General features: G+C 44.5%; 1 protein-coding gene across 3 annotated transcripts in view; it reads left to right on the top strand.

Annotated features, from left to right (window-relative positions):
- LOC135393060 (lysosomal alpha-mannosidase-like) overlaps positions 1-22586 on the top strand; it is a 492848-nt gene that overhangs the window by 248891 nt on the left and 221371 nt on the right. For all 3 annotated transcript variants that reach the window (XM_064623632.1, XM_064623631.1, XM_064623633.1), the window contains 2 exons: positions 7295-7489; positions 9076-9133. In XM_064623632.1, coding sequence (XP_064479702.1) covers positions 7295-7489; positions 9076-9133 — 253 coding nt within the window. The remainder of the gene's footprint in view (positions 1-7294; positions 7490-9075; positions 9134-22586) is intronic.

Genomic DNA, 22586 nt, shown 5'->3' with positions numbered 1-22586 from the left:
AATTTCTACTTCTCCCCTCATGTTATATACCGATCATTTCCATGCTCCTTTAATGGAAGTAAATCTACACGATTATTACATAATACTGCAGAATAAATAAAGAATAAATACTGCAGAACAACAGAAAGCGTGACTATCATATTATACAGTCTTTAAGGGAACTTATTCGGTTTGGTGGATATTATTATACACATATATAGCACGTAATGAGACGCAGGAGCCATTCGCTTCATCTTAGCACAACTGCAGAATTTTCAGGTGACAGGGGACACATGCTCGGGAATCGCAGGGCCACGAACAGCTGTCGGTGTCTGAATGAAAAAAACAACAACAAAAAACAAAGGAACTTGTTAATGATATGGTAAACCAGAGCATAGGCAACGTTAATTGGCTTAATACGCCATGTAAGACATGCTATCGTTACGCACCGACATGTCGACTAATGACAAAATTCGAGGATTCGACGTACGCGATACATGCTGTTTTCATTTTCATGCACACCAATGTATTACACATCAGACACATTCAAATAGCGGAACAAAACGTAACTAGTAATGCCATACAGAATATCACATCAACCAGGTCATGACTGATAACCGGCAGAAAGTGATGTAATACGGGACAAGGCGTACCTCAGTTATGCACACTGTTAGGCGGCAGTATTAACGTCTGATCACTGACGTGCATCATACGTTTGTCTGCTTACCTTTCATTCCGGCGATAGTCTATGTCTCGAAGATCTTCGAAATCCACGAAACGAAATCACCGTCTGCCCACATAGACGCCAGCTACACAGCGGTCAGAGGGGTCGGCGCCTCAGAGGAAACGAACGCGAGCGAATCCACTGGTTAAATGAGCCTCAGCCAATCATGATCGAGAAAGGTCACGTGGGGGACCGGAGCCAATGAAAACTAAGTAGCCGGAATTTGGCGGGAAATGCCAGCGGCGACACTATTTTTGCGGCCGCGAAACCCGCTTACTGTGCCTCCTCTGAGGGCGCCGGCGGCGCCACGTGTCGCGCCGCTCTTCGTGCTATATCAAGAGAACAGAAATGCGCTAACACAAGAGCAATGCTATCGGAAAGAGGACGTTTTCCCCGTCAACACGAGACCACACTCACCTTCCTACGCCAAGAAACACCTAATATCTAAAAAAAAAAAAATGCCCTCGGCCCCATGTATATGCCGTTGCCACGGGGTCCTAACTCGAGGACGGAGAGAGATAGAAAGGTGCAGCAAGTTCCTACGCCTTGCCCGTGTTGAGTGCGTTTGCCCATCAAAAGGGGGTTCGGATCCGTCGCGGGGTTAGAACCTAAACACGGGGACGAATGTCGCGAAACGGGGGTCGGCGTCAGGAATTTCGGGAACGACGCCCTAACAGCTGGAAATTGATGGGTGGTCCGGATCAGAAAGTTGTAGCGCAGTGAACGGAACACGCGCACACAAAATTTCGGGTAAATCGGACGTTAGGTAAGCCAGGTACAGCATTGAACAGCTGGAAGCGTTTCCGGGGGTCGTTACCCAGACACGCCGGCGTCGAAAACCTGCAAAGCCAATATTTCATCTTGGAGAACGGAACGTCGCGCGCCTACAGGACAAGCGGGATTGAACAGAGCACGTGGAGACCTTCAAAACTATCTATGTAGCTGCAATGGGAGCGGTTTAAGGAAAATGCGGCCGCCCGTCCCATGTGTTGTGAGGAGTGCAAACACGGAAACCAGTAACTCGAGAACCGCTAAGGTTTGAGAGCTGCGGTCATTTTGCCATGTTTGCAACGTCAAGGGGAGTAGGTTCTCAAAAAATGAACACCGTCGGACGCGAGCTTCCTTCCGGAAAATGACCTCAAAGTTTGCAAAAACAGCGCTGCGAACGCGTCTCCGTCCACAATTTCCCAGCCGCTAAAGACCATCCCTTGGTGTGATTTGAGCGATCATATGTAATTTGACCGATCAACTATTCGAGACCTACTCGAACGCAAATTTTGGCGTTAATCCGACAAACGCTGCGGGAGTGACGGCGCTCCGAACAAGTCGTATGTGCTGATGGAGGCCAAAAATTTACACATTTGTCGGCTACCGTTGGGATTTCTCAGAAACCTCGGGCGTGCTCGCGAAGGGGGAAGAATGTGGAATCCGTCACAACAAACAGCGTCTCGAGCCATTTCAGGCCTCTACGTTAGACGCACAACCGCATCAAGAGATGTCAGCCGAAAGAGACTCTACTGTCATGAACCACTATGATCCCCAAGGGTCTTGAGCAGGCTATCCGTGTACTTGATAAATATCTGAAGAATCAATGCTTTGAGTACGGGAACAGGTTAGAAAGCAGGATAAATGCTTGTTAGGGCACAACTAATTGTATTTTCAGCAAAAAGCGACATCATCCAACCTGACCTAACCTAGTCATGTATGTCACCTCACATGTCGTTCAGAACGTGTATCTTATTTCTGCATGGTTTCCGTTCGTTCGTTACTCTTCTGTCCCTAACACAGGAACGTAGCAGTGAGTTTATTTATCTGCACATTCCTCCGGGGCCGTGACACAAATTTGGTTCGCACAATCCATTTTTGTAAGGCTAGTGCGTGACGCAATTAAGTGGTCCATTTCACAAATGAGTTTGGCATACTTGTAACTACAACTAGAGGTGAGTGCCGGTAAGCAAACTTGGACCCGCACCCGCACAGTACCGGCGCGTGTGTGACCCGCACCCGCAAGAATTTAATCTGGGCGACCCGCACCCGCAGTGCTGTCTGTATACCCGCATACCCGCACTGGAACCCGCAGGGGAAGTGTTCCTCGTCCACTTTACCGCTGTTTCTATTTTAAAACAATGGAAATTCTGAGTGTTGGCTACGTGTCTCGGACGGCTTCAATCGTATGCCAATAAAACTGCAATTCAACACAGAGCCATATATGCCTGCATTAATAATCGAACTCGCCCGCCAGCACTTGCCTGCTGCAGTCTGGCACATGGATTTATACGGCCAACGACATAGGGCACTGCTGAGCTCGCGTGTGACAGAGAGGGATCACTTAGTTGGCCATGAAGTGCGGGTAATGCAGGTATACCCGCATTACCCGCGGTCGCATTGCGGGTACACCCGCATTTTACCCACTACCCGCAGTGATCGCGAATTCCTACCCGCAAATCGGGACGATGTGCGGGTAACTGCGGGTACCCTGGTGTATACGCGCACCCGCGCTCAGCTCTAATTATAACCATGTAGCAGAATAAACGTTTCGAATTATGTGTCATATGTGGTTCCTATGTCGCCCATACAATCCTAATGTGCATCGTACGGACCCATATGTGTACTATTGCTGTCCCATACGAACTCATGCGGCACCCATATTGCTGTCATATAAATTCATACGGGTGAAAGATATATGATACATAGTCCAACGACACTTCATACGAGGCCTATATAAGCATCACATTGGCTCCATATGACTCCGTACGGTACCCATAAGAATGCCGTATTGCGTACATACGACTTCATACGCGGCCCATATATATTGTGAGGAAGAAGATGGTTGGTTCAACCAGGCGCTGTATTGTGCGGTGTTGTGAGGCAACAAGCAATAACAGATGACTAACCTGTCGATTATCGTTGACTGGGTATCGGAAGAACTAGGCGTTCGGACCCTCAAATAGTTTCTATACCAAGAAGCAGAGCAGAAATGTTGCGCAGGCATCTTCCCTGTCGGCTGTGACTTCTCGACTTTTTGACTGCCACTGACATGGTCCGGCCAGCGTTTTTGAACAGGAAAAATCGGAATTCATAGACCAACCCTCGAGCTACACACAACATGGGCCATCCAAGACGGACGCCAGCGTCTCTGTGGACCGTCTCCGGTTCCAGCCGGCAATGCCGACGCGCTGTCGCCTTTTTGAGCGCTCGCGAACAAATTTGAGAACGGCCAATCATCGCCAGAAAACAAATTCCTCATAGGGATCAATCAGTAAGCACTAGCCACCAGACGCTGTTGTGAGGCTAAATTTATGACGTTTCCTGACATCCCATGACGCACAGGAACTCGCGAGTTTCCGGGAACTGGAATTGGCACCAAGAATCTGGCGCAAGTAATGCAGCTTTTCTGGGATCCTCCGCTGGTGGTGACACTAGTTTCGAAGCGGTGCTTTCGACAGAGCTTCCGACGGATAATAATACTGCGGAGACCTCTTCTAAGAAAGCTTCGTCATAAAACTATCTGCTCAACAGTATTCGTGTCCGTCCAAGTTTTTGACGAGCATCTTATTCAATTTTCGAACGTGATGTACGAGGGGCGTTCCAGTCAAACTCGGAGTTTCTTTCATCATTTTCACACGCGACAGGCCTCCGCGTTCACCACGTAGTGGTCCAAAGTTTGTGCAAAACAGAAGACACGTGCTAGACAAGACGGCCGACAACGAGGTGAGCGCGCACATCGAACAGCGAATTGTCATGAAGTTTCTCGTGAATGAAGGCGTAAAGTCATCTGAAATTCACAGAAGACTTCAGGCCCAGTATGGCCACGATACACTTAGCCGCAGCAAAGCGTTTGAGTGGTGCAAACGGTTCCGAGACGGCCGTACATCAGTGCAGGATGATCGCTGCCGGGGCGGCTCAGAGCCCAGTGTCAGAGTTCCTGAGAACATCCAACTTGTGGAGCGCTAGATCCTCAAGGACCGACGGATAACATGTGTCGAACTGGCTCGAAAGACGGACCTTTCTGTGGGAACGTTGAACACTATCATTCATGGACACCTCCAGTTTCGGAAAGCCGGGCCTCATCACCAAAGGAGTCCTCCTCCTACAGGACAATGCACGCCCGCATACCGCGCATCTCACGACACGCACCGTACAGGAACTTGGCTGGGAGTTGCTGCCACATCCCCCTTACAGTCCAGACCTCGCCCCCAGCGATTTTCATCTCTTCGGGCCACTGAAGGTGTTCCTTGGGGGCCGCCACTTCAGCTGCGACGACGAGCTCAAGAATGCGGTCCGATCATGGCTGCTATGCGTCGGTAAGGATTTCTACGCTGCTGGCATCCAAGCCCTCGTGTAACGCTGGGACAAGTGCATTAGTGCAGCTGGAGATTACGTTGAAAAATAAAACTCATTTCTCGCCTGTAAGTTCACTTTACTTTTGCGAAAAATGAAAAGTCCTGGTTTGACTTGAACGCCTCTCGTATATAGTTTTCTGAATTGAGTTCCGAATTTGGCTATGCCAATCTTTTTGCCAGAAAAAGAAAGCGCGTGTCTGATTTATACCCCATTCTAGTACAGAATAGTACAGAATAAGATAATAAATTATCTACTATGCTAATAGTTATAAAACTGTTACTTCGAGGAAGCGCAAATTTTCAGCCGCCTTCAATTTACTGTCAGGTTAATTCACGAAACATCGAAAGAAACCGGTGACTAAGAAGTCACCGGTTACCCTGATACCATTGTCTCAGAAAACTGTGACATCGTAGCCCTTCTCCCGTTGTCAGGAGAAGGTTCGGAAGAACGCTGAAGACGAGGTCCATGTCCTCGCCGCGTCGCTTTTATCGCAAAACTGTGCGCGTCTCATTAAAGGAGCAGTCTAGAGGCTAAAAACGTTGTTTCTGTGTTTGGTCGGTATGGAATGTTACGCGGCCGAAAACAGTTTTCCCACAGTTAGTGCAACCACAGCGAAGTTTGGACGCCTGCAATAGCCCCCCCCCCCCCCCGAATCTCCCGTGCGCGAAACACCCTCCTTCGCCTTAAGGATAGTCACGTGACAAGCGCCGCCACGCGCGTCACAATGTGACGCGAGTGGTAGGGGCGCTCCTAATTGGATCTGGGATCACAGGATCGAGGTGAGCAACACCGCGCAGGCGGGAGCGTTTCGGAGACGCCAGGCGTTCTCCGGCAGCGTGATGTCCGAAATGGAGGATGTGAGGGCTGTCAACGACAGGACCTCGATTTTTTGGGACCGCTGATACCACGGGAAGAACGAGTGGTGCAGCAAGAAATTAACTGTGTGTTGTACAGCGATACCCCAGTGCTTCCCGACAGTGTGCAGCCTCTCTGACAGTTTTCACCGCACAGTTGGTTCAGTGGCTAACAGGTGGCGCCACAGAACCAACGTCATCGCTTGCTTTCTGCTACTGTGAGTTCTGAGATTGCACAGAAGCCACGGATTATTAGTCTTGTGATTGCAACCTTATTTTGTGGGGGTTCATATGTGCTTTGTTTTTTTAGAAAACGTGATATAAGTCTTATAGAGAATAGAAGTCAACAAGAAACAGCTCGCAATGTTCGTAGCAGACGGTTTTTCCTACCAACGAATGAGGGGGCTCCCTACCACAAACGCCACACTAGAGTGGGTGATTTGAGAGAGTGGGTAGGCGATTTTGCAAATTAACTGCGCGGGGTCAAACAACTTTGGACACAAATATTTTGTGGGAATGCTTTTCACATAGTGCTTTACAAGATGACAGCAGTTTTTGGCCATGTTAGATACCGCTTTAATGCTCCTTTAATACTACTTCTGAAAGTTCCAGTTTCCACATGCTTTTTCTAGCTGCTACCATTTCAATTCGCTTTTTCTGTGTGGTGAAAAAAACAAAACAAAACCACGTTGGCTCAGTAAATTTCGGAGCTCAGTTGAGAAAATTAAATTCCTTCCGAGTGAGAAACGATAATACTGCACGTAAGTCGTGGCAAAACCCCCCAAGATAAATAGGCTATGCTGTTGACCGCACAGCTTTCAAACAGGTAGACATTTCCATAGAATGTTAGGTGAAGCCCGTTAGGTGAAACGCACTGTAGTTCTTAGAAAACTCAATTGACAACTAATGGCAACACTGTGTCAAAGCTGCCAGGCGCAGCGGGAGGAAGCAGGGGGAGGTCGTCTCGAGTGCATGGACTCCCAAAATTTCTTACGAATAGAATCTTCATGTCTTCGAGTGAGAAATTTACCGTTATTCAGTGGGTAAAAGACAAGGAAGGTGGGGTTCAATGCTGCACATGTTCTCCGATTGACGGAAGTTCCACACAACAGTGCAGTGATTCTACGGCGTGTAGAATCGTGCAGTTCCGTTCATCCATAAATCATGAACGACCCAACCGATCAAACCTGTTCGCTTTGTATTGGTGTCAAGGTGTCTTTCATTGTACGAGATCGCAGTATCCCAAGTCATAATTTTTCTTCTTTCAACGTTGCATTATTATTACCGACGATCCAATACAATTTATTGTCAACGTTCACGGTAAATGCAGAACTGAAGAGCAATTTCAAAATGGATATTTCTAAAAACGCTATACTCCCAACCTTGCACGCAGCATGGAAGAAAGTACCAGGCTTACTACTCCACACCGTCGTGCTACCTTCGCAGCCTAAGCAGGATCAACGTCACCTGGAACACGTACAATGGAGACTTTTTTCCATACTTCGACGGGCATGACTTCTACACCGGATTCTACACCACGAGACCAGCGTTCAAGCTCTTCGCCAGATACAGTAACAACTACCTGCAGGTAATCAGATACGCTAGTTTCGTTTTATTATTTCTACACTGTTCCGGCACTCGGTGGAGGGCGGGGACTGGGAGTTGAAGCCACGAAGAAAAGGGAAGCTGCTGAATGATAACATGGATCGATTCAAAAAAGTAGTAGGCTTTGAGAAGGCACGTGAAAGCAAAACAGAAGGAAACACACAAAGAGGATGCTCTTGTACGACACGGCTATCCTTTCCGCCGCCTTTTCTTTCGAAGTGTTACTAAAAAATAAATAAAATATTGACGTACGTACTGTGAGTTCATCACTGCTGTACATTAGAAATGAGTTGCTTGAGTAATCATGACAGAGGAAAGAGGCAGCTCCATCGACTATCATTGATCAGTAACATTTTGATAGCTGTTTTCTGTATCGCTATGCTTCCTTTTTTTTTTTTTGCTATGTTTGCCTCTCTGGTCATTGAAGGCTTTATATCAGGATTATGCCATTGGGGTGTGGTGCGCATTTCGTGATCTTTGGACGTCTGTATTTATCAATTAAGTTCTACCTATACCAGAACTGTAGTGCGGAGAGGTTAACGTTCCATCCTCCCTTCCCTGACAAATACATTAAAAAAAAACATTTCGGGGAGATTTTGGTGCAGCCCTGCTGATAAAAAATTTGAACATAAGAACAAATGCGTGCTCACGTCGAAAAACAGTGGCGGACCGACCACGGAATTGAGCCGAGGTAACCGTTATCCCATTGGACCTATCAGATTCATCTGCACAAAAGGTGTGACACCCACAAGTTGAAATCGACATTTCGTGCCCGCATAGTCGGCGGGCTGGTTTGGTGGAGTTCATAGCCCCTTTAAGTGTGATACGAAACCGTTTGAAATGTGTCATGATTAGAGATAGCGTATCACAGAGAACCTTTTGACAATATTGCAGTAAAATGTGTAAAATAAATAAAAAAATAGAGAGTTGCACGGGCGTACCCAAAATCGCGGGTCTTGCCCGGCTCGCAGGCTTCTTATGCAAATTGAGGCTTTGTATGTATTTGTCCCTTCTATGTTTGTTCCAGCCTCAGAACATCAATTCTTTCATGTTCGCAGGCCGTATTCAGCATTAATGTTTCAAGCCTGCGCCGGGCTTGGGTTTGACATTGTGGGCCAGGGAGGGCACCGAATCCATATATTGTCGGTCCAGGACTGTGCCCTGTCTGTGTTAGCCGCTGTTTGTTAGCCACAGTAAACTTTTATAGCCCGCTACTTTGTAGAGGACGTGCTGGGCAGGGTAGCCGGGGAAACTTCCCGGGAATGGGACGTGCAGGGACAGAAAACCTAACAATTCGTGGCGTTCGGGTCGGGCCTGGGTCTAAAGAATGAGCCCGCGCAGTGCTCTAGAAGAAATTACGGGATGACCAGTTGGCACCCTGGAAGCGTAGGCATAATTGTAGGGGTGGCCCAGAACCAACACAGCTCAGCCAATGAGTAGAAGGGTGCTCTAGAAATTGTGAAAATCTGAAAAGGGGGACTGGTACGCCTGCAATGTTGTTGGTAGGGGGACACGCGTCTACACTACTAACATGTGTGACCTCAACATTCTTTTCATGTTCTTTTGCAGGCTTGCAAGCAAGTCACAGTATTGGCTAACATATCTGCGGATATCTATAAAGATCTTGGTGAGCAATATACAGTTCTATTGTCGTCGTAAAGCGTACTTGTTCAGACACGTAAAGGAGATATAACTACAGGTTTTCCCGCTCATTTTAATCCATTGGTCACTCAATTTAATCCAAGCGCTACCCAATTTAATCCAGTGGTGAACCAAATTAATCCAGACACCAACCAATTTAATCCAAGCGCTACCCAAATTAATCCAAGCAACAGTTGTAAATGTATTCCGTACGTATTCAGTCATGTCATGACTGAGACTTTCATGATTTCGCCAATGTGTCATGAGTTTATGAGTACCGATTCAACAACCCCTGGATTTCGCATGTCATGGGGCGTTTTATGACTTCTTTTTGTCATTATGATATTTCATGACTATTTTCATGTTGTGTGCCATTAATCAATTTTATGGGACTGCCACTGCTTCAAACAGTGTCATACAGTGTTTTATAACTACCGATGGTCATTATGAGATTCCATGACTGTTTTCATGACTTGTGCCATGAATAGCTTTTATGGGACTACTGCTGCTTGAAGCAGTGTCATGCAGTGTTTTATGACCACCTACGGTCATTATGATATTCCATGACTATTTTAATGACAAGTACCATAAATCGATTTTATGGGACTACTGCTGCTTCAGACAGTATCATACAACGTTTTATAACTACCGATAGTCATTATGACATGCCATGACTATTTCATGATATGCGCCATGAATCGATTTTATAGGATTACTGCTGCTTCAAACAGCATCGTACAACGTTTTATAACTACCGATGGTCATTATGACATTCCATGACTATTTTCATGATTTGTGAGATGAATGAATTTTCTGGGACTACCGCTGCTTCAAACAGTGTCATGCAGTGTTTTACGACCACCTACAGTCATTATGACATTCCATGACTATTTTCATGACATGTGCCATGAATCGATTTTACGGGACTACTGCTGCTTCAAACAGTATCATACAACGTTTTACAACTACCGATGGCCTTCATGACAAGCCATCACTATTTTCATGATATGTGCCATGAATCGATTTTATGGGACTACTGCTGCTTCAAACAGCATCATACAACGTTTTATAACTACCGATGGTCATTATGACATGACATGGCTATTTTCATGATATGTGCCATGAATCGATTTTATGGGACTACCGCTGCTTCAAACAGTGTCATGCAGTGTTTTACGACCACCTACGGTCATTATGACATTCCATGACTATTTTCTTGACATGTGCCATGAATCAATTTTATGGGACTACCGCTGCTTCAAACAGTGTCACACGGCCTTTTATGACTACCGGCGGTCATTATGACATTCCATGACTACTTTTATGATATGTGCCATGAGTCTATTTTATGGAACTACTGCTGCTTCAAACAATGTCATGCAATGTTTTATATCCACCGATGGTCATTATGACATTCCACGACTGTTTTTATATTACGTGCCATGAACCGATTTTAGCGACTAATCCACAGACCGACCGCTGTGGCGTCGCTCATGAGCTCAGCTGTCACGCGATGTAAACCCCCAGTTATTATTATTAATATGATCATTATTAATGCTGCTAGAAAGGGTGCCATATAATGCCTCATAACTACCGAGGGCCGTTACGATATTGTATGACTATTTTCATGATATGTGCTATGAATCGATGTTACCTGACTAAGGTTGCTTCAAACAGTATCATATGGTATTTTATGACATTATGGCATTCCATCTGCTATTGCTAGTGCAATTTTCTACAAAGTATTCGTGGCTACTGCTTGTCATTGTGACATTTCATGACTATTTTGGATATACGAGTCAAAACTAAACTTTCGGCTACTACAGCTGGTTCGAACGGTGTCAGGTGATGATTCATGACTACTGCTTCTAGGCATGACATTTCATTTCAACTTTGCGTATACTTTGCGGGATCACAGCAGGCTCAAACCAGATCTCGCGATGAGTTATATGTATGACTTCCCATTTCAACGTGTCTTTATCCATCACACTAAATTCCAGTACGCTTATGTTTCCATAGAGCAACGATCATAGATCATATAGGTTTAGTTATGTCTTTGATGTACGTACTCAAGTTCATGAAACGTTCATTCTGTAGGCGCAGCCAAGTCATTGTCAACTTTATAACATGAGATACCAGCAGCTGAATCTACAGGAAGTATGGCAATACCGCTAAGTTTTCTTGAAGCGGTGTTCTATGAACGAGGAGAACAAAAGCGGAATCCTTGCACTTTTTCTTAATTCCTACATGTCAGCGCCTTGGAGGGCTTGCTCAATATAGCTGAAGTGATTTCTGTTATGCGATGCACAATCCATGCGGTGTTTGCACTGCATGGCGTGCTGCGCCGCATCGAGCAAAATAGCGCGGCGGTGCTCAGGAAAACACGAATTTCAAGCTTAAATTCGGATAAAATTTCCTCAATCTGATTGAAAAAGGTGCTATACGGTGGCAGAAATTTCACGCAATGTCCATCACAGTGTGTTGCTTGATGTGCTTGCTTGTGCAGAGGGGCATTATTCATTGCCAATACTGCCACGACCAGCTCCCGTGGAGTAGTGGTGCCTTCTACGTCGGGACTAGGAAGTGACACGGGTTCGAATCCTGTCACCGGCTGTGCTGTCTGAGGTTTTCCCTTGCTTTTCCAAAGATTTTCCAGACAAATGTCGGCACAGTCCCCCCCACAGTCCCCCGCACAGTAACCGCCCCTGTCCCCCACTTCATCCTGCTGTCCTCTCTCCATCTGTCCACGTCTGTACGCCGCTCATAGCCACAGTTGCTTCGCGGCACTAACACGAATTTAAAAAAAATACGGCCACGAGACCATATACTAGGTATTGCACTAGGTGAGTCCTCCATTTTAGCGCATTTGTGAAGAAAACGCTGCGTCAGTTCTATAGCCGTGTCTCTTTCACGGAGTGTCGTCTGCTGCTCTTTTGTCGGCTTTGGGCGGAGCTTCAAAACACCACCGAACAACTTAGCAGACGACACGGCGTCGCACGCCGTGTCGTCTGCTAGGCTGTCGTCTGCTAAGTTGTTCGGTGGTGTTTTGACGCTCAGCTAAAATGGAACTCGTGGAGAGCTGAAGTCGGCGCGAGAAGAGAAAATCAAGTGGGATGCGAGCGGCGGCGACCAGGGCGTCCACGAAAAGAACCCGGCGATCCTCTGCGGCGGTACGCAAGATTATCGCAACAAGATAGAGATCGCTTGCTGGATTGTCACAGGCGCGGTGGCGATCTCGTTTCGCTGTCTGCCACCTTGGGGATCAACATTAAAACTGCACGTTCTATAGTGCGTACCGACAGAGACGTGCCTAAGCGAAGAGGAGGGTCATCGAAAAGATTTGGCACGGACGTCGTCCAAATATTGACCTCGCTGGTTGACGCTCATCCCGACTATACTTTAACTCAACTGAAGTGCGTGCTCACGGAGCGTGTGCCAAATATACAAATTAGCTTGTCGTCGATTGACCGCTTGCTGGATGGGCACTGCTACAGCTTGAAACAGCTGACTTTACAGCCTGCCGACCGCAACAGGGAAGACGTCAAGTCAGTGCGAAGGAATTATGCATTGTGGCTGCAGTCTGAAGGACCACAAACATTGCGGTATTACATAGACGAAACCAATTTCAATATCTGGTGCAGCCGTAGATATGGCAGAGCAAAAAAGGGCACTGCAGCCGTTAGGAAGACTAGAAGCAGCAAAGGCCCCAACATCAACGTAGTGGCGTGCCTGTCGGGAAACGGCCTCCAGCTCTGGAGTACATTGGAAAGGGTGACACACCTCACCTTTAATGACTATCTGGAGGAGGTGTCGCGCTCCATTGCGGTCTCAGAGCCGGACCAAGAGACCGTATTGATAATGGATAACGCCCCTGCACACAAGCGAGCACATCAAGCAACGCTCTGTGAGGGACACACTATTAAATTTCTGCCGCCGTATAGCCCTTTTTTCAATCCTATCGAGGAGATGTTCTCCAAATTTAAGCTTGAAGTTCGTGCTTTCCTGAGGGAAAAAGGAGACGAAATATTAGGACACCCAAATGGCGTAACGGTCCGGGAGCACCGCCGTGCTATATTGCTTGACGCAGCGCAGCACGCCATGGAGAGAATCCACCGCGTGGATTGCTCGTCATATGATAGAAATCACTTCCGCTATATTGAGCAAGCTCTCCAAGGCGCTGACATGTAGGAATTGAGCAAAAGTGTAACGCCGGACCCGCTTGTTGTTCTCATTTCCCATCAATGTTTCGCGACATTGTCATATTTTCTGCAGTTTCCGCTGTATCTGATGTAATAAAGTTGACAAGGACGTGGTTCCACTTCGACTCGCTTTCTTATCAAGTTCATTACAGTATAACACATGTACATGAAACACATAATGGAATGTACAGTTGATCGATCAAAGCATAGTGCTACTGAAACTTCATGGCATGAATAAAGAGAGGTAGGAAGGGTAGCTATACTTATAAATCGGTGCATGACACAGTTTGAACCAGGTGCAGTCGGGCAAAGTCTAGTTATGACCCCTATACCAAAAATAGTCATGAAATGCCATAATGACAAGCAGTAGTCATGAATCATCGCTAGACACCGTTTGAAACAGTGATAGCCCCACAAAATCAATTCATGGCACATATCATGAAAATAGTCATGGAATGTCATAATGACCGTTGGTGGTCATAAAACACTGTTTGAAGCAGCGGTAGTCCCATAAAATTGCTTCATGGCACATATCATGAAAATAGTCATGGCATGTCGTAATGACCATCGGTAGTTATAAAACGTTGTATGATGCTGTTTGTAGCAGCAGTAGTCCCATAAAATCGATTCATGGCACATGTCATGAAAATAGTCATGGAATGTCATAATGACCGTAGGTGGTCATAAAACACTGCATGACACTGTTTGAAGCAGCAGTAGTCCCATAAAATTGCTTCATGGCACATGTCATGAAAATAGTCATGGAATGTCATAATGACCGTAGGTGGTCATAAAACACTGCATGACACTGTCTGAAGCAGCAGTAGTCCCATAAAATCGATTCATAGCACATATCATGAAAATAGTCATGGCATGTCATAATGACCATCGGTAGTTATAAAACGTTGATGATACTGTTTGAAGCAGCAGTAGTCCCATAAAATCGATTCATAGCACATGTCATGAAAATGGTCATGGAATGTCATAATGAGCGTAGGTGGTCATAAAACACTGCATGACAGTTTGAAGCAGCGGTAGTCCCAGAAAATTCATTCATGTCACACGTCATGAAAATAGTCATGGAATGTCATAATGACCATCGGTAGTTATAAAACACTGTATGACACTGTTTGAAGCAGTGACAGTCCCATAAAATTGATTCATGGCACACAGCATGAAAATATAGTCATGAAATATCATAATGACAAAAAGGAGTCATAAAACACCCTATGACACTGCAAAATCCAGGGGTTGTTGAATCAGTACTCATAAACTCATGACACATTGGCGAAATCATGAGAGTCTCAGTCATGACATGACTGAATACGTACGGAATACATTTACAAGTGTTGCTTGGATTAAATTGGGTAGCGCTTGGATTAAATTGGTTGGTGTCTGGATTAATTTGGTTCACCACTGGATTAAATTGGGTAGCGCTTGGATTAAATTGAGTGACCAATGGATTAAAATGAGCGGGAAAACCTGTAGATGTGGAAACAATATCTACCATCATTCTACAGTCTCCGTCGATTTATCCGGGCTTCACTTATCCGGATCCCACACTATCCGGGCACAAAATAAATGGACGGTTATCAGTCCAAGCAATTTACCTGCGTTTATCCGGGCAAAAGGATCCGCACAAAAATTTGCAGGAACCACTGAGGAAAATACCCAACAACCAACTTCACTTATCCGGCTGGTTTGTGGGATAGAGTAAGGACCCGCTGGCGAGACTTTTTGTAACAGGGATGGTTTGTCCGACGTTGAGTCGTGGACGGGATGAGACTTATATTTTTTTCAAGTGGGTGTGACAACCTACTGAGAAATGTTCCTTTTTCTCACCGTCCCTACGTACCCCACGAATGCCCTGTTCACTCATTTGACGCCGAGGGAAGGCCATTCTCAAGTGTCTTGGGCACGCATGTTGCCAGACAAAGCGTCAGAGAATAGCAGATAGCATGGCAAGCAAACTACAAAGTCCAAGAAGAAGCGGTCCAAGTCATACATGAAGATTGCGGATATCCAGGACAAAGGAACATAGTGTTGTGAATCTTGAGGGCGAATAGAATACACTGAAAAAATGCATTGACACTTTTTACCAGAAAAATGCTTCTTATGCTAATGTGAAAAAACTTACATTATGTTAATGTTGTAGGTAGTTGTCTGCAGCACCCGAATGTCTACAGATCACTTTTAAAAATGAACTTCACCGCATAGCACGCTCCTAGCCAACCATCATCTCAAGTGATATCGTTATCTGTCCAGATTTGTTGAAAACGCGAGGCGTACGCCTTTTTTGTGTCAATTATGAACAGCATAAGTGTCACAAAAAAAAAGGGGTACGCCTCCCGTTTTCAACAAATCATGTCAGATAACGATACCATTCGAGATGATGGCTGGTTAGGAGCGTGCTATGCGGTGAAGTTTATTTTTGAGAGTGTACTTTTACGCAAACGACGATGGGGAGTTTCCTATTTCCTTCGAAGAAAAATAGAGGTTTTGTTGACAACTGATGACTCATCTCCTCACGGGTTTCATTGAACCGGACTCCCTGCTACCCGGACATTTTCGCTCGGAACGGCAAGCGCCAGAGAAGCGGTGCTCGGCAGTATAAATTCCTGTATATGAAAAGTGAGAAGAATGGGATGTCAGAGCGCAGGGAACGCACGCTTTGCATTCACACATCTAGCTTGGACAAGAAGGGAAAGATAAAACTTATTATAATACGAACTTACTTTACTAATAATATAAAATAAATAAAATAATAATAATAATAATATAAACTTATAGGAACTCCTCCTCACCGAGGCAACCTTGGAACACATGCTGCTCGCTAACAGAAATGTATGTGTGCTATGTTGAGGTTGAGCTGCCAAGAGGCTTAAGCCAGCACGTTTCCATCGCTTCCTTTGCGTGGTCATGGTCTCAGATCACTACACTGGATTCCCTAGATTAAGCACATTGTTGCCAAAGTGCAGCGATGGCTCCACACTAGTCAACATTTTCTGGCTCAGGATAGGGCTGTGACATCCGCCGGAAGCTGCCGTTTACGCAATGGTCCAGGGAAAATGGCGGGCGCCCAAACCACGTGATCTCGAGGAGCCACTCACAACGTCCCCGAGCTGCACCGCGGGAAAAAAGCTGGGGTCCAGTGCGCATGCGCAGACCGACCTCCTTTCCCAACCTCCTTCCCCTTCTCTCCTCGGGTTTTTCGTCTCTCCTCTTGTCCCCCCTAGCCCCCCAGCGTCGTCCGTTTGTCTTCGGCGCTTGCTGTCTTGCTGTAGAGCAACGATCATGCTGTCCCGAAGCAGACAATCAAAAAGCGATGATGTATGACAAATCAACTTTATTTGTCCTCCGGAACTGCCTCGAAAAAGCTACAGTACATAGCCTTTTACGTCTTGTAACAGGCTTCACTGGAGCTTTAGGTGCTTCGACATCGAAGGGAGTTCAAAAGCCAATCCTGAGCTATGTGCGTCGTTGTTGCAGATGGCTGCGGGGAGAACTAAAACAAAACAAAAAAATATATTGATGATCCGTAACTCTGCACGAAAATCACTGTATGATAGGCAATCGATCTTGATTTCGTATTTGAACACACTCTTAAAAATGAACTTCACCACACAGCACGCTCCTAGCCAACCATCATCCCCAATGACAAAGTTCTCGCCCCTGATTTGTTGAAAACGGGAGGAGGAGCCTATTTTGTGCCGTGCATAATGGCACAAAATAGGCTCCTCCTCCCGTTTTCAACAAATCTAGAGCGAGAACGTTGTCATTGGGGATGATGGTTGGCTAGGAGCGTGCTATGTGGTGAAGTTCATTTTTAAGAGTGCACCAATGCATTTGTCACGAATGTTCGTAGATCACAATGAATGAACGGCTGCGACGCGCATGAGGGGCAGCTAGCATAACCACACATAATTTGATTAACGGCATATCAGAAACGTACAAGTTACGGCAATGCACTGCACAATGAAACGCCGCTAACGTACCGAGTGACTCGTAAATGTTGTACGTAATACACTTAACGTGATAAACCTGCATTACTTCCTTCAGTCACAAAAAAGTAATCAAACTTGTCTTACCGTTCACCTGCAGTACGTCGGAAAGAGTGCAGACTTCCTCTCTGGCGATTTCTGCGTCCTTTGGAGGTGCACGGGTTCCATGTCATGTTCGTCTTCACGCTGTTGTGATGATGAGGTGGATGTGCCATTCCGTTCTCACATTAGCAGTTCGCCACAATCTAAATCTAAAGCATTCAAAATCCTCAAACTACCCCGTAGCGTCTGCGTGCACAACGGTTGCAGTCCGAGAGAACACGCGTGGCCGGACAGACGCGATGTCTCCGATGTCTCCTCTGTCCTTCCTTCCACACTCTTAAAAATGAACTTCACCACATAGCACGCTCCTAGCCAACCACCATCCCGAATGAGAACGTTCTCGCCCCTGATTTGTTGAAAACGGGAGGAGGAGCCTATTTTGTGCCATGCATAATGGACACAAAATAGGCTCCTCCTCCCGTCTTCAACAAATCTAGGGCGAGAACGTTCTGACTTCCAGGACACAGAGCATGACAATGATATGAATATAGGTTCAGTAGTTCATTCCCTTAATGGAAACATGTGAATATCAAATACATTACAATTCATGAAATGATGCATGCATAACTTTCCATTTCTGGTTTCTTTTTTATAAAAGTAGTGCACGAATTAACATTCGTGCACTACTACAAAATTTCTCACTTCACAACAGAATCTTATTATGATCTTAACAGCTCACCTCTTCGGCCAGGACTCCCTGGGCAGCAACATCCTATTAGCCATGTTGTTGTTTTTCTTTTTCGGAATCCTCCGTGCAGCCACATACCATGCCTGGAATGGAAAACCAGCTATAAATAGCAATGTATTTGAATGACTTCCTCTTGAAGTATTTATTCTAATCAGATATGCTTTTGTGCCTAGTATGGTGCGCGAAGGCACATAAGTACAACATTTGCAGACGTTCGACGTAAGCAGTTCAAGGAGATCAATTCAAGTACGCCGACTTGCGCTTTTATTTTTGAAGAAATACGACGACAAATTTTAACAAATTAAATATGGCTCACAATGATAAGTAGTATATAGGAGTATCCAGGGAGACCGGATGTCAGTTAGCTCTATGGGTGTCTGGTTGGAACCCCACAGCGTCTGGGGGCGCGGCGCCTGTGCGGAGGGTTGTCGGCGCGTTTATCGGCGAGGGGAGGGCTGCGTGCGCGTTTGCCCTCTCACATTTTTCAGCCTGGGCCAACTTCTTTGGTCATTTTTCAATCTGCGCCGACTTTTTTCGCGACTTTTTCCTGTGCGCGCCAGGCGGCGCTCGGGTGGAGGCTCTTACCGGGGTGCGGAGCGTGGCCGGAGGGCTGCGTGCGCGCTTACCCACTCATATTTTTCACCCTGGGCCGACTTCTTCCATCATTTTTCCACCTGGGCCGACTTCACTCACAATTTTTTTCCCGATACAACAGGTGTGCAGTGGGTGGTTTACATGCAAAGGATTGTCATACACAAAAGTACAAGTGAAAATATATTTATTAAAGTCCTCAATGTCAGGAATTATGTTATGACTCTGTGTGAAGGAGAAAAACTTAGCCAAAAGCATGAAGCAGAAGAAACACAATACACGTAATAAAGAGTATACTTATTACAGGTATGACGCAATAGCATAAAAGGGGTATTTTATTAGTGATAATCACGCAAGTTTTCAATTAAACAGAAGGAGTAGTACATTTTTAACAAAAGAAGATCAATATGATTACAATCAAAATTAAAAGTTTTATTATAAAAACTCTAACATGAGCACTCTAGCGGAGTTTTAATTACAAAGTTCTGATATGTAACTTCAAGAACAACAGCTGGACTGACTTCTCTAGCGATTTTTTTTTTCAGCGCGCGATGGGCGGTGCGCAGGTGAGGGGCTGTTCGTGTGTTTACCAGCTGGCTGAAGAGCTGAGCGTACACTTATGGTTGTACACACTGGGCCGACTTCTTTGGCTATTTTTCAGCCTGGGCCGACTTCGTTCGCGTTTTTTTCATGCGGCGCGCAAGTAGGGGCATGCACACTGACAACATTGGGCCACATCTTTGGCGATTTTTCGCCCTGGGACGACTTCATTCGCAATTTTTTTTCAGGTGGTACGTGTATCAAAATTAAAAGTTTTATTATAAAAGTCTAACATGAGCACTCTAGCGGAGTTTTAATTACAAAGTTATGATACGTAACTTTATGCACAACAGCTAATATTCCGTTATGACACATTTAATCGAAAAATATATTTTTAATTACAATCAAAATTAAAAGTTTTATTATAAAAAGTCGAACATTATTATACGTGACCACCATACTGGAGCTTGAATTACAAGTGCCGATATATGCATGTGGACAGCAGAGAGCCTGGAAGACCATGGGACACGAACACAAGACGAAATCAAAACAACAAAGGAGGAGAATAATCTATCATTTTAACTATGATAAAATCATCATCGTGACTTCCCCATACAATTTTCATTCTAAGAGTCACTACAAACCTTACTTTGTTTTATAAATTCAATACAGAAAATATATTTTAAAAAATGAACATCAACACATAGCACACTCCTAGCCAACAATCAGCTCTAATAATATTTGCCTTGATTTGTTGAAGGCGGGAGGCGTACGCCTGACAGTTATGAACATTTTCGTGCGCAATAGGGAAGATTATTCCAACATTACACATTTAATCAATTTCTTATTAAGTAAACAGCATAGGCATACGGAAATAATGAGAAACACGATCAACAGCTAATAGAGAACCAAAACCCATCACATAAACAACAGACACATGCAGGAAAATAAATGAAAAAAGAATCTATCAAAACGATAAACATACACGGACGAATAGCAGAGAAACACTCTAAAGGGCGCATCTGCCAGCGTGTAAACAACAGACAGGAAAATGTTATTGAAACATGACCAACAGCTAATACAGAACCAAACACATGCACCAAAGCAAACAAGAGGTACACAGAAGAAAATAATTGAAAAAGAATCAATCAAAACGATAAACATGCACGGATGAATAGCAGAAAAAACGTTTTAAACAATGCATCTGCCAACATGTAAACAACACACACACAGGAAAATAATAGCAAACATTACAAATTGAAATAATATATCTTTTGAACTATCATAAAATCAATGTTGCGAGCTAACAATATAGAATTTTCATCCTACTCAGGCACTATAAACATTACCTTGACAGAGCTATCCAAACATGCACCACGGCTATGCTTTACACCCAGACTCGAGACCAGGCGGGGTCACTCTTTCCCTGTATGCAGCCCGGTGGGGTCACTCTCTCCATCTATACAGCCCAAAGTGTGGAACCTGTTGTCAATCTGTGGGGTTGGGGAAATCCTCTCTCTTTTTCACATTCTTTTCTCCAAAAGGAAATATTCTTAGGATCGGTGTACAGAGACGAATTTTTTAATGATCGCAAATAGACATTGGAATTATTCAACTCTCGAGAACACAATAAGAACTCTATCAAAAAAACAATAGAACACAAAAAAATCTAAGAATAGACTTTCTAAGCAAACGAGAAAATATTATCGTCGCAAACAGTACTCAACGAGAAACATTGCATTTAATGTATTTCAGATCAGACACAACTATTTGGCAATCATTATTCTCAACTTACAAAATATCAATCGAGTGAAAGTCAAGTTTATTCAGTGATAGAAACAATACGAATTCGAAAACGAGAAACAAATTTAATTCCATATTTTTTATGATAACTTTGCAACAGTAATTTCTACATGCAGAAGCCACAATCAACTCATCTCAAATGCAAATTATAGTGTTTGCTACAGCGGAAATCAACGCACACAACATTCCCAACTAATAGAATATTTTTATTAATATCAATCGAGTGATCATCTGAAACAAAGTCAAAAGCAGTAATTAATTTAGGCAAACATTTTTCGTAACCACGCAGCGCAAATATACATCACAGAAACATGTCTTTTTCATTCAGGACCCACTAGTGGAAACGAAGTGAGAGAGGGAAGCTGAGTTCCCGTACACTTTCGTTAAGGTTACGCCCGCAGGGAGTAGGGGAATCCAAACAATGGTCTTGGTATACAAAGCCATAAACCGACTCCAGCAAGTCAAGTTAGGGAAGGAGGGGCTCTAGCGCTGTCTTGTACGTAGAATCATTGAAAGCACACATTTTTTCATTACACATCACATCTTTTTTTTGTAAATTGACTTTCATAATTCTATCGTCAGGTGGAACATTCTAAACCTGATAACATAATAAATAAAATTAGCATCGATATGATTTAATTAAATGTCGAGGCACGCTACAAAACAGAACAGACAATTGTTATACATTGAAGAGATGGACGGATTTTGTACTCGTTACCATACGTCATGGGAGTACCTGATAAAAAGTTGCTTCGAAAAGGAGGAGACGCGAAACGATTCATTTATCGCTGCATTTCAATACGTCCTAGACATGGTCGTATTCGGAGATATGGTGCAAATTATGGAATTCAAGATGCGAGAACTTGTATGCCGAATCTACAATAGTTATAAAAATATTTGCACGTCATCGTCGGAAGGACCACTTGGGTTGATGGTGGAGTTTTTGAGGTTCGCTAACGAAGAATTGAAATACACTAGACCAAACGTAATTGTAATCATTGCAATGGGCATTGCATTAATCAAGAAAGCAATCAGATCAAATTATCATATACAAGCAGTCTATATCGCACGATTCATTACGGATTTGTTGAAATTACACCTAACGGTTGAAATGGAAAGTACATAAAATATATTATCATGTGGTATATTCCACCCTAGAACCTCTACACATTTATTTTATTCTACCAGCCAAGGATGTCGAATGAACAGAAGTTCAACATTGTCGTGCAAGGTCTGATGTATCACCACTTATTGAAACTCAACAAACATATCAATGGCGGTGGACCATCGGACGATTTTCATCTAATACTCTCTTGTACGCCATTCAAGAACCTTCATACAAAGAAAGGAAACATCAATAAGAGGCTACGTAAGTTCATCGCGACAAAGTGCAAGTTGTTGAAGCAATACAAACACGGCGACAACATATCACCCGCATTAATCAACGCTGGATTCAACGCCCAATAATCAGAATAAACTACTTGATGTCTTCGGAATTCGTCAATCAAGACAACA

The sequence above is a fragment of the Ornithodoros turicata genome, chromosome 4, assembly GCF_037126465.1.
Source record: "Ornithodoros turicata isolate Travis chromosome 4, ASM3712646v1, whole genome shotgun sequence".
Lineage (NCBI taxonomy): Eukaryota > Metazoa > Arthropoda > Arachnida > Ixodida > Argasidae > Ornithodoros > Ornithodoros turicata.
The sequence above is the reverse complement of the archived record's forward strand: the minus strand, read 5'-3'. Positions and strand labels throughout refer to the sequence as shown.